This window comes from Prosopis cineraria, unplaced genomic scaffold, assembly GCF_029017545.1.
Source record: "Prosopis cineraria cultivar Desert tree isolate PC_DT_omini unplaced genomic scaffold, ASM2901754v1 PC10, whole genome shotgun sequence".
In the NCBI taxonomy this organism is placed as follows: Eukaryota; Viridiplantae; Streptophyta; class Magnoliopsida; order Fabales; family Fabaceae; genus Prosopis; species Prosopis cineraria.
Genome location: NW_026555341.1, coordinates 150697 through 163838, shown reverse-complemented (window position 1 = coordinate 163838; position 13142 = coordinate 150697). Strand labels below are relative to the sequence as shown.

The 13142-nt window shown below is 31.6% G+C and overlaps 1 protein-coding gene across 3 annotated transcripts; it reads left to right on the top strand.

Annotated features, from left to right (window-relative positions):
- Nucleotides 1-965: 965 nt before the first annotated feature.
- On the top strand, nucleotides 966-7723 carry LOC129284426 (uncharacterized). 3 transcript variants are annotated; one of them, XM_054919907.1, is made up of 16 exons: nucleotides 966-1308; nucleotides 1986-2143; nucleotides 2352-2435; nucleotides 2532-2603; nucleotides 2726-2797; nucleotides 2883-3119; nucleotides 4025-4135; nucleotides 4224-4331; nucleotides 5115-5240; nucleotides 5340-5408; nucleotides 5527-5630; nucleotides 6079-6162; nucleotides 6274-6361; nucleotides 6659-6778; nucleotides 6933-7117; nucleotides 7258-7723. In XM_054919907.1, exons 2-16 carry the CDS (start codon nucleotides 2030-2032, stop codon nucleotides 7508-7510), a joined length of 1827 nt encoding a protein of 608 aa, XP_054775882.1. In that variant the 5' UTR covers nucleotides 966-1308; nucleotides 1986-2029; the 3' UTR covers nucleotides 7511-7723. The 3 variants fall into 3 exon arrangements, with proteins under 3 accessions (XP_054775882.1, XP_054775883.1, XP_054775884.1); XM_054919908.1 differs by having other exon boundaries at nucleotides 1951-2143; XM_054919909.1 differs by lacking the exon at nucleotides 966-1308 and having other exon boundaries at nucleotides 2022-2143; nucleotides 2333-2435.
- The last annotated feature ends 5419 nt before the right edge of the window (nucleotides 7724-13142 follow it).

The window sequence follows — 13142 nt, the reverse complement described above, 5'->3', positions numbered from 1 at the left end:
GTATTAACGCATTAAAATTCTTATTGTTAATATCTTGATTTAATTAAATAAAAATATATTAAGTATATAAAATTAATTATATAAATCTTGCCCATTTTTTTAGCTTTGTGCGTGCGCACATACAGTGAAAAAATAATAAATTTGTGAAAATGATTGATTAATTGGTGTTGGCTGATTGGTTTGTGCCTTTAAATTTTATTTTTTATTTTTTAATGTACTAAAAATGTGATTGATTATTGAAATAGTTTAGGTACCAATTCAAGAGTTAATAATAAAAGTCATAACTAAATTGTAATTAAATTAATTGTAAATAAAATATTTAATTAAACCGATGGATATGTGTCAATACTTTTTTACAGGTATAGGTAAAGAAATAAAGTATTGTTTTTAATTAAAAATATTTTAATTTTCAACTGCATCCATCCAGTACTTTTAAATTGTACGAAAATACTCCAAAATATTTTTTAAAAATTAAATTTTATTAAAGACGACCATATTAATCTTTTTATATATAATATCTTTTTATGATTTGTTTTAAAATTATAGATTAAAAATATTTTAAAAAATAGGTTTTTTATGTTTTCAAAAAAAAATTGATTTATTTGTTGATATATTTTACTTATTAACTTGTAAACATTTCCATCTTAGGTTGGCGATTTTATTTTATTTTATTTGAAAAATTTTTATTATGCAAAAAATTAATATTTAAATCAAAATTATTATATATATATATATTTAATGTGTTTTATGATTTTTTCATGATCGTGCATTCACCGAACTTAAATGTATCATATCTCACATTCGTTGTTAAAAAAAAAAAAAAAAACGACATGTTAGACATGCATAGTGGAGTATTGCTTTGGGGAAAACATTAACGGCTTAGCGAACGAAACCCAAGTACCTAACCCGCCCTATGTTACCGAACCGATATAATATTTTTAGCCTAATGAATTAGTGAAGAAACCCTAACAAACTCCAATTATTCCCTTACGTCGCCGCCCTGCCTCAACTCTCATACTGTAGTTCTCGCATTCTCTACCCTCTCTCGTCGATCTCTCGCTCTGTTGCTCTTATCGTCGTTGTTGGCTTCCCTCCTCATCGAAGGGTTCTCTGCTCTAATAGTCGGCTTCTCTCACTGGAGGGCTCTCGCACTCTCTCACGGGCGGGCTCTTGGCTCTCGCGATGCCGCTCTGAGGTCTGAGCTCGTCCTCTTCATCTGCTTCGTTGATCTTTGCTCAAGCTCCCATCTGCTTTGCTCGTCACTGTCTCTCATCTGTTCAAGGCTGAGGCTGAAGTCCTTCGCTCAAGGTCTCCTCTGGTTTTCTCATCCTTTTAATTTCTTTTTCTTTCTGTCGTTTTCGCCGTCATCCTTGAGTGGAGATATGGACATGGTGCGCTCACTATTATGGTTGAAAGTGGATCTGGCAATCATGTAAATGCACTGCCTTCCTTTTGAAATCTACTGGGATGTGATTTTCTGGATGCTTGAATTATGAAAACTGGAACCTGAAAACATTATTGGTACTTCTTGTTGGTTTATTGCCTATAGGCCAAGTTGAGTCAATGACTCAATTAAGAATTCTAAACATTTTTAAATTGTAATTATCTCGATAATCTGAAGAATGCTATTTTCCTTGCTTGATTGTTTCGTATTCATGGCTTCAATGTTGATTTCTAAAATATATTAAAGGCCATTTGGATCTGGCTGCTTCTTTTTAAGTAGATTTAATGTTTTTAAGCAGAATTACTTGGTCCTTGGTTGCGAGTGCGTCCTATTCTGTTTCCTTTCTTCTGCCCAGACATGAATCCTGTTTATTAAAAGCCCGTGAGAAAGTGTGGTGATGTTTTCTCATTTATGTTTTTTGTTTGTTTGCATAATTTAATTTCCTGTCCGAAAAGAATAATTCACCCCAGCAGGGAAAATATGTTGTTGAACTTTGTGGTTTTCAGCTTGTGGGTGTGTTGAAATTGGTTTTTGTTGCCAGACCTTACCAGTGAAAGAGACTTAGTGGAGCCTTGGATACAGACAATGGGAAGGGAACTAGCAAATGACAAGGTGGAGCTTCATGAGATGGAGAATGATGATTTCAGTGATTTGGAGTTAATTTACCATGTCAGAGATGCCCTTATTTCAGTCCAAATGGTATGGTTTCTCGAACACGAGATTTCTACCTACTGTAAATACCAAGTCCTTGATGGAATTTTGGCTACACAATCAATGTAAAGGGCCAAAGGAAAAAGTTTCTGCTTTAGTTTCCCTTGATAAATAAAGGTGTTATTGATATTGATTGCTTCTTTGTTTTAAATAGTAATGGCTAATTAATAAAAACAGTTGGCTTCTGTTTGCTCAGGGTAATAGGGGTAATTATGAAGAGCTTGTTGGACATTTACTCCCTAAGCAGCGTCGTACTGCTGATCAGGTTGCTCTCCTTGTGGTAGGTTCTGACTTGCAGCCCATGTTATGATGGCTTTCTCATCTTTTAATGGGTTTCTTTGCGGGCTCTTCTGACCAACTTATTGTATGTTTTTAGACAACTTTAAAAGCACTCTCTGGAGCTGTATCCTATATAGATATTGTCCACCACGAGACCCTTATTTTTGCTGTAAGATTTTATCAAACTTATTTATTTCCTTTGTTCTTCATAGTCTGTAATGGTATATGAACTTACTCCTGCATATATAGTCAAATTGGGTATAATTGCTATTAATGAAACGGTTTATCCAGGTATCTAGGCTGAGTATGTGGAACTATGGAACTGATGTTATGGATGCACTACTTGAACTAATAATATCCCTGGTAAAACGTGCCCACCTATATTTTCTTCTGTAGAATCATTTGTGTAAACCTTTTACTAAAGCTTGTCTTATTTTCATTATTGCAGGCTGCCTCGAATGGAAAATATGTTGATTTGTGTTTGGATATGTTAGTCAGGAACTTTGTACCTCCTCCTTATTTCATAGAAGTGCTGAAACAACCACGCGGTATAACTAGAAAATATGAAGTTTTATCTCGTGTGCACGCTGCATTGAAAGATATAGCAGATTTGGTGCCTCTTGCCCCAATGCGACTATCTCCAATAGTTGTTCAGAAAATGCCAAATGTTTTCAGTAAGGAACATGTGAGTCTAACGTGGACTTTGATTTCCAAAATCATGATACCATATTGGATTTGAAAGAACTTTTGAAATGTGACTTGTAAAACATATTGAATTGTGAGATTCCATAACATGCAAAATTACTATTTAAAATAACGTATGACATGTGTGTCCTTGTAATGTTCAATTTATCTTTTGATTCCTATCACTGACTTGCTGACTTCATTGTGAACTTCACAATTTTTTATTATTTCCAGCACAAAAAGTTCAAGCAATTGATTTGAACTAAATATTAATCTGCTTCAATTAATATATTGTATTTCATGTGTTGGTTTATCAGCAAGCTTAACGTCAGCTTGATCTCTACCTGTTTTGATCTCCATTATTCATTTGAATCTGAAGAAGTGGAATTGGATTTTGGATGTAAAAATATTTTTTTTTAAGATTATTATATCTAACTTAATTACTGTCTCATAGTCTTCCCAATCTTATCATTCTGATTTTATGCTGTATGACAAGCTTTATTATAATCTTCATAGAGGTCATGCCTGTGAATGCTGAAGTATAAAATGAATCCAACAGGTGCAAAAGGTTCTATTCCGATTTTTAATCTGTTAGAATGGTAAACTTGATCTTTGGGACCCATTTCATGGTAGGAGTCATTCCATGGGCTTAACAATCAATGTGGTACATTAACTCTTAACTAAATTACTTCTTGCAATAGAGGAAAGCAAATGTTAAACTACACTATCCAACACCTGATAAATATAGTTTCAGCTTCAACATTGTGTTATGTTGACATTTCCTTCAATATTTTTCAGTATCACAATCATGCTTGTATCTTTTTATACTCCATAGAACTCTTTTGCATGAAAGTAAGTGTTACAGTTATGATTGTTCCTAACAAATGAGTTCTATGTTGATTGTAGGAGATTGTCATATATGTGGAGAATATGTTAAGGCTTGAGAGTGGTGCAATTGGTGAGATTGTTGGTGTAACTATGCTTCCTGCACTGGTGGATAGGATGATAGAGTTGGATGTAAGTTGGTGGTGCCTTCCCTGAAATATTTGGTCAAAGAAAAGTGGAGTAATTTGGTCACTATTCAGATTTATCTAATCTTTTTTAGGTGGAGATTGGATGGGACGGTAACTTACAAGATGAAGCTAAAGACTTATTTGATATGGAATTGGAAGATGTTGCTGAACCTGTAGATGACTATGAGAATGATGACATGGTAAGATGCACAGAATTTTACGTTATGTAGCTCATTTATGATTAAATGTTTTGAAGCTGCATTGATTAAAGCTAAGCTGGGTTTGGATCTGTCTCAGATCAACAAAGAAACATCCCAACTTGATTGTCAAGTTTGGTTTTTGGGAGGAAGATTTCTTGCTTCTTTGCTCGTCTCAACTTGTCTTTTTGTTTTTTATAATAATTTCATCCTGTTGTATTAAAAGATTTTGGATTTGGATTAGGCTTCTTTGCTAACCTTGCCCATTCCTCATCCAAATACCTTAAGGTGCCAATGTCCCTCAGCTAGACTGAAGTTCAAGGTTCCAAAGGCACTGCAAGGCAAGTGTTAGGCTAAGTCCATTGCCTCTCATGGTGTGATGGGCATTTGGCTAAATCTACTGCTAGGCAGTAAAGTGCCTTAGGCGTTGAAGCAAGAACTACTTTGCTTCACCATATCTAGCCTCAAACCTAGTATTATTTGCATGTTTAAGAAATGATGATTCAAACCTCGATATTTTCATCTGATTTTGATATATTAATACAACAAAAGTGCTTAATTAACCTATAAGTAGCATCTTATACATGTGCAATGTTGCATGTCTCCATTTCAGAATTTTTTAATTTCCTTCTGCCCTGCCAATTGGCTGAACAGTGATCTGTTCTATATTTTGGAGTGCAATAAATTTTTGTTTCATATTTTGGTCTCACATATATGTCCTGTCTTGGAGAATGTGCTAATTATGTATGCATGGCATTTCATGGTTATCTGGTTCTGTTTTTACAGCTTTCAAAAGGGTCCTTGCGTCGGAAATGTCTACAGGGGAACTTAGTGGCTGAAAAGTTAGATAGTCTGATGGTACTGACATTTGAGCATCTTGAATCCTGTCAAAGCAGTGGCCGTTTGGCTCAGGTATTCTCCATAGTGTTCTTGAACTTTCATGTTAACTAATTTATGCACGCATATCCTGTGTAATTAATTGATTATGTGTTGGCCAAATTCTTTTTGTAGGTTTTTGACGTTCTGTTGACGTCATTTCAGAAAACTGTATTAAATGCGTACAAGTCAAAATTTACCCAGGTACTACTTTCACTTTTATTTCTTAATTTCCTCTTTCTAATTTGCTTGTGCTATGTTACATTATGTCAAATTTTTGTTTGTACCAACTTTGTAAAATGTGTTAATATGAATTCTGCAGTTTGTGATGTTCTATGCCTGTGCTCTGGATCCTGAAGAATGCGGGGTGAAGTTTGCTACGGTGCTTGCAGATTTGTTTATTAGTGAAGTTGCCCTTATAACTAGGTATCCTTCACTTCTTGTTTCTTGTTTTGGAGTTTAAAGCTCAGACCCACCTCTCCTTCGCACAATCTTGTGAGGAATTAAGGAGGTTCAATGGGGCTCATGTACTGCCTTTGGCTGGGCCTTTCTTTATGTAATTGGAAAAATTGAATTTACAAACATTTATTACATTTAATGAATCTTCAACTTGACATTATTAGTCAGTGTGTCCGCTATGAAGCTCTTGTTCCTCGCTCACATTATCTTGCTTCACTGCATAATGGGGTTGGCATCATAAAATGCTTTTCATTGCAGCGCCAGTTTGATGTGCTTGAAAGCAGGCCTTGTCCCCCAACTCCATTGACTTATTTTGTTAGCAGAACTGAACTTCCTAGTAAGCTGCAAGAGGGTGCAGTTTATTTGTTCAAGCACAATTTATGATGTTGATATCTCATTTCTATATTTGTTTCAGGATGAGTGCTGTTGCTTATCTTGCGAGTTATTTATCTCGGGCAAAGTTTCTTTCAGCTGCACTGGTTATTAGCATCTTACAGAGGTTTGGGAATATTATTGAATTGATCATACATGATCAAATTGATATATCTGAATTATATAAAATATGGAGATGGATATGTTTGATGTGATTATGATTTTTTTGATGTGTCAGGCTACTAAGTTGGTGTTATGAGTATACCATGTTACATGATGTTGATATGAACCCATTGGAACATCAAGTATTTTACTCAGGTTGCCAGGTGATCCAGTTGATTCGAGTCTTGACCTCTTTTCTTGTTGGGGAAGATGGGGCTGCATGTGGTGTCTTAAGTTCATTTATACTCTCTGTGTGGGTCCCATTCCAACAGTGTACTTCTGCATGAATATTGCAGAAGATATTCAATAATTTGATAATTGATATATGTTGATGTAATGTGAAATATTTGCTACTAATACATATTAAATGAATATTTGTGCCTCAATTTGAAGCATACATTTTTTTTGCCCTTGTTTTAGTTTCTGTTTATTTTGATTCATTTTTGTTTTCCCCTATGCAGGCTATCATGTACTTGCTATGCTTTCGCATGAGATCATTGATGGATGTCCCACGGCTTAAAATTCAACTTCTCAATATGCCCATAGAGCCTATCCTGAAACATAAATTGAGTCCCTTGACAGTAAGAAATTCTTCGCACATTTTTATCATTTATAAAACTCTATCTTGATATTCTCCTGACTTTGGATGAGATGATTTCATATGTTTGGTCTTTTAAAACCTTTATACAGCCTGTTTATTGTAAGATATAAGCCTGATAAAATGCTATTGAGCAGGTATGTTTGCCTACTGTTGTAGAGGAATTTCTTCGTCAAGCAAAGGCTGCCCATCTTTTCACCACATCAGAGTCCTTCGTTTTCAATGACTTACTCGAATCTGATATTTCTCGAGCCTTTGGTGGGATGGATAGATTAGATATGTTCTTCCCGTTTGATCCATGTTTGCTGAAGAAAAGTGATGGGTAAGAGGTCTTGGGTTTCTGGTAAAGTGAGAAATTTGTGGGAACTAATACTATATCTTGCGTTTTCCGCTTTTTAAGTTGCTATTTTGTTTGTGCTTTCTTCCTCCTTCCCCAATACTCTATTTGTTGACTATCTGCAGATACATACACAAATATTTTATCTACTGGTCAATGGTGAGAACTACCTATGATAGTGATGATATTAGCGATGAAGGCAGTGGTAGTGAGAGTGAAAATGATGATGCGATGATGATGGGAAGCTATGGAGGAAAAGGTCTTGATATTGAATCGGTCTTGAATAGAATGTCCATCACGCCCAAGAGTTCTTTGAAATATGGAAATGAGCGAATGCCTTCAAGAATCAGGCCTTCCACTAGTCCAGAGTCATTGTGATGATGATGGTACATGGCTTTTTAATTATATTCTTTCTACCGTAGGGTTAGCCTGCCAATTTGCGACTATCTCAAGGAGATCTTGGTCGCATTGGTAAGATGAATTTTGACCGTTTTGCTTGTAGCAATTTTTTAGGTCGAATGCGTTCATGTAATGTATCATAGTTTTCAAACAAGGCAAGTTAAATGTAAGAAATCGGCCCTTCCAAGATTATTCTCTTTCTTCTTGCAAGCAACATGCGGTGGCTGGTCGGTTTCTATCAGCATCTTCATTGCTATTTGTGATAACAAATGATTTTCGACGCAAATTGACCATCATGCTATAAAGATTTTATTTGCCTGAACACTACACTTTAAAATCTACAAATTAAAATTTGGTTTTATAGAAGCCAGGTTTCAAGATTTTTGTGTCACATTATCCAGAAACTGGTTTTTGTCACGTCAACTTCTGAAAAATTAATTTTACAAGAAAGCATGTTAGAGGGAGGGGAAATTCGGTGTCTTCCGTTTGTAGTATATATTTTTGAAAGTAGGCTTAGGCGACTAGGCAAGCAATAAGCATCAACCAATCAATTGGGGGCAACGTGTAAATTTCTTTATGCACTAAGGTTTGATAGTTGAACTTTAACAAGGAAGAATTTCTTCAGTTGAAAAAAAAAAAAACAAGGAAGAATTTCATTATAGGATCATTGATGGGATATTATAGGGCTATTGATGAGAAATTATATCAAATCAGGACCAAATAATTTTGAAAATTCACTCTAAGACCAAAAGACTGGATTGAAAATATGTTTAGAAGAAAAATGACCACAATGCCTTTTAACGAGTGTAATGTTATTTTTTTTTAATATTATCTATTAATTTACAAGTGAAATTTGTTGATGGTATCTTTTAAATATTCAATTCTTGGTGACTTGTTAAAGCCCTAATTTTACTTGTTAATTCAATAATAATTCTTGTTCAATCAATGGTAAAACTTGCTCAACTTGTTAAAATACCATCTATACATTCAATCATGGTGATATGTAAAAACTCTAATTAGCTTGTTATTTTATTAATATTATTTATTAATTAACTAGCAAAACTTGTTGATGAATGCTACTTGTTAATACCATAAAGAACATAATGTCATTTCTCTTCAAAACATACTTTCAAGTAAGTTCATTAGTCCTCTAGTGAGTTTTTAGGATTCTTTAATCCTAATTTGATAAAATGTCTCATCAGTAATCCTATAATAAAATTCTCCTTTTTAACAAATTGCTCAAGGGATAAGTGTTTCTATTTTCTAATAATTAAATAGACATCAAATTATTTTTAAATATATAAAATAAAAATAACATTCTTCTAATAAAACTAAAATTTGTATTAAAAAAATTAGAATAACATGGGTATCGGCTTATTGGGGATTTGGGAGCATCTTTTTCAAAAGAAAAAAAAAACATTTAAACCACAAAATATTTATTGTTGAGAAGGACTTCGAATTTGGAGAGGAACTTGGGTCTTACGGTGTCAATATGTTCAAGAGTTAAATGACAATTATCCTTGACCAAATCCTCTTCCTTCTCCCGCTCCCATGCGATTTCTACCATCGTTGTGGCTGCAGCTCGATGGCAACGGCGAGTGGTTACTCGATCCCTCTTTGGTTCTTCGATCTGTTTCTCTCCTCCGATCCCTAACCTTAATTCCTCTGATATGAAATTCTAATGTTGGTCGTCATATTTCCAATGTTGTTCAGAAACGGTCTCGGATGTGAAATTCCTTCCCTTCCCCACGATTTACAAACTCATTTGATCGAAGCATTTCCTGAAATTATTCGCATACCTTTTGACTTGAGGTGTCGACATTCCCATCCTTTCATATCTCATTGCTATAATGGTATACTGTCAATTTCTTGCTATAACAGAAAGTGCTCATTTCTTATTTGGCACTTCAGGCAGTAGTTTCTCGTTTCTGACTGTAGCTGCATCGCCAACATGCTAGAGGTAGTTTATCAGTATATCTAATTCTTTTTAATCCTTTCTCTTGTTCCAAAGGTGAGAGGATTATGGCGGATTCTGACACTGAACAACTAGAATTTATCGTTCTTTCCCACTGAACAACCATTGCATGAACAGATCTTGAGAAAATTTTAGTGACCCGCAGTCTTGCATTTTCCAAGAATGAAGATGATCTAGTATTTGAGGGCATGTGTTTCTCTCTGCTTGTATTTGTGTGGTTCACATTAATTTTTTTTCTCCAGGGTTTATCTCCTATAGATGAATCATTTTTCCTATGACTGTGTATAATGTATTATTATGTTGTCAAGGAGTATATGAATATATTATTGCTTAATGATAAATGGATTTGTCAGTATTTAATTATTTTTCTTTATACTTTAAGTTAGAGTTGGAAGCTTTTGTACTAAAACCACAATTGGAATTGCAAAAAAAGGCAAGAGATTGATAATATCTGCACTAACAATGTTGAAAGTGTAAAAATTTTAAAATATTCATAAATGTTTTCATAAAAAATGATACAATTTTCAAAGTATGCAAAATATATATTCTAATATAAGGTACATTTTATTTAAATTTCAGAATAATCATTTATGTTTTCAAAATATTCATAAGTATTTTCATGAAAAATGATACAATTTTTAAAATATGCAAAATGTATATTTAAATATAAGATGCATTATATGTAAATTTTCAGAATAATCATTTGTTTTTTTTCATAACATTCATAGGTATTTTCATGAAAAAAATATGATTTTTAGAATATGTAAAATGTATATTCAAATATAAGGTGCATTCTATATAAATTTTTAAAATAATCATTTGTGTTTTTAAAATATCCATAGGTATTTTTATGAAGAATGATACAATTTTTAAAATATGCAAAATACATATTTGAATCTAAGAGGCATTTTATGTAACTTTTTAGAATATATATTTGTGATATCTTGAAAACACAATATTTTAGCTGAAAATAAAAACACTATTGATACAATATTCAAACTTCAAGTTTTAAGCCAATTTCAAATATACATTTTGAAAATCATGAAAATATATTTTTTTTTTCATTTATTTGAATAACTATTTTAAATATTTTGAAAACTTTACACTTAAAATTATGTTTTAGGACTTTATGGAGATATCTTCAACCATGTGTGACCCGTTTTCCTTAACATGTATGCACCTTTCAAGAAATTAAAATTGACTTTCATTCATTTGAATATGCAAAAGTGTTCTTCATATATATGAAAAAAATTTATTTTATTAAAGATCAGTCGTATATCGAAAAAGAAAAATTACAGTTGCTTTTAAAAACATCCATAAAAGAAATTAATGAGTGATATTTGAATATGAAAAGGTGTTATTCAAATAAATGAAAGTTTTCTTCCATAAAATTAAAGTTTAAATGCATATAGTAAAAAAAATTACTGCATATAATTGAATACCCTGCTTTTAGTATTCTTAAATGCTTCTAAATTAAAAATTTTCAAAATATGCAAAAGGATTATTTAAGTAAATGAAATTTTTTTTTGCATATAATTGAAATTCAAAAAACATATAGTGAAAAAAATCCCTATATATAATTGAAGAACCATGCTTCTAGTATTCTAAAATGCTTAAGTTAAAAATTTTCAAAAAATACAAAAGTATTATTCAAATAAATGAAAATATTTTCACATAAAGTGGAAGAATCATTGCATATAACCTTCTTTGACATAATGACATCAAAGGACCCTATATTAAGTGTTGATATGAAATTATTGACAATGAAAAATCTCGCTCCACTTTTGTTTTTGTTTTTTACAGCAAGGGCATTTATATCATTTAGCCCTTAGCAATTAATGCCAACAAGAGGCCATTTCAAAATTTGTCACAACTCCTTATTTGCAATTAAATTTATGGTGAGGTTTTTTTAAACAATTCTTCCTTATATTGTAATAGAAAATAATAATTACAAAAAGGTTAATATTGTTTGATGTGATATTAAAGATTGATAATTTTTCTCAAAAAAAAACAAAGACTAATAATTTTCCTTTCTTCATAAAAAGGACTAATATCCAGAAATAAACAATGGTAATTATCTCCATTATAAATATAATATAATAGAGTGGGAGAAATTACAGGCCCATTTGGTATCTATTTTTATTTTTTGTTTTTAAAAAGTGTTTTGAAATATAGTTTCTAAAATTGTTTTTAAAACAAAACAAAATAAAAATATGTTTGGTTATATCAATTAAAAATAATTTTAAAATTAAAAATGAATTGATAATGATAGTTATAGATAGTTAATGGTAGTTATTAATAATAAAAATTAGTTAAAGTAATTATAACTTTTAATAATTAAATGTAGTACTCTTTCCATTTAAAAATGTAAGGCATTTCTTAAGTTGTTGGATGTTAAAAAATATAAGACATTTTTAGTCTTTTAAAATGTAATCATTATCTTTTTTTTTCAAAAGTACTCCTATTGATAGTAATTTTATATTTATTATAGGGTGTTTAATAAAAATAAATATGAAAAGATAAGGTTAGTTTAAAAGTAGGTAATCACTTTATTGGAGGTAAAATTCAGTTCATTACATTTTTAAATAGAAGAAATATATTTTAAAAATAAAAAATTTTTTAAACAAAAAACAGTCTTAGAAACAACAAAATACAAAACATTTATTCAAGCAAATTTTTACCTTCAAAAACCAAAAACAGTTTTTTAAAAGCAAAAAACAAGCAAGCCCTAAGACAGTAATTGCAAATTCTAGAAATTCTCACCCACTCACCAAAAACAAATTTTTAAGGTAAAATAGTAAGAAAAAAAATAATTAAAAAGCTTTTAACTGTTTTGTTTATTAAAATTGAACTCATTCAAATTTCTCTCCCCTTCCCTTTCAACCGAACACAAAAATGACGAAAATTCCCAATTCTTCTCACAAACTCTTGATGTCTTCTTTCCCATTCAATATGATGGCTAATTCATCTTTAACAAGTCCAAATGTCCGATTTGTCGCCACAAATTGAACTCTTTTGAACTAGTAAAAAACCAACAAAACCCAAAAAAAAAAAAAACCAAAAGCAATTCAAATGTTAAAACCTGACCACGGGAAAAATTTAAAAACAAATTAAAAAATAAAAGATAAAAAATTGAATAAAAATTCCTTTTTAACATACAACTGGGCCCAAAGTTCTACTTTTTGCCAAAATGCTAACTCAGCTCACATGTTGCCTCCTAGGGCCATTACATAAGGCAATGCCCCTTCAAGTCTTTTTATGTCTTTCGATGTGGGGTTCAAGGAGTAGTAGTTAATACGCAAAGCATAAGCAAAGGCTACTTTACTTTTTCCTCTTTATTCTCATTAATGTTTACTAATTCATTTTACTTAATCTTTAAACTACTTTTATAACATAACCACAAATCTTTAATTTTTATACTACTAATTATTTATCTATATTTTTTTATATAATGTTAAATCTTTTAAATTTAGTTTTAACAAGTCTCCTAAAATTACCTAATAGCTTGTCATATTTTATTTAATTGTTATGTATTCATGAACATTAAATAAGTTTGCCCGTCTGCCTTTCAATTTCATTTATTTATATACCTTACAATAACTTTTTAATCATTGTCAATAGCCAGTGATTCTTTTT

Excerpts from the sequence above, each read along its gene's own strand:
- LOC129284426 (XM_054919907.1), top strand. The coding sequence starts at position 2,030 with ATGGGAAGGGAACTAGCAAATGACAAGGTGGAGCTTCATGAGATGGAG. Across the intron at positions 2,144-2,351 it reads CCCTTATTTCAGTCCAAATG|GGTAATAGGGGTAATTATGA; the intron begins GTATGGTTTCTC and ends CTGTTTGCTCAG. Across the intron at positions 5,241-5,339 it reads GCAGTGGCCGTTTGGCTCAG|GTTTTTGACGTTCTGTTGAC; the intron begins GTATTCTCCATA and ends TTCTTTTTGTAG.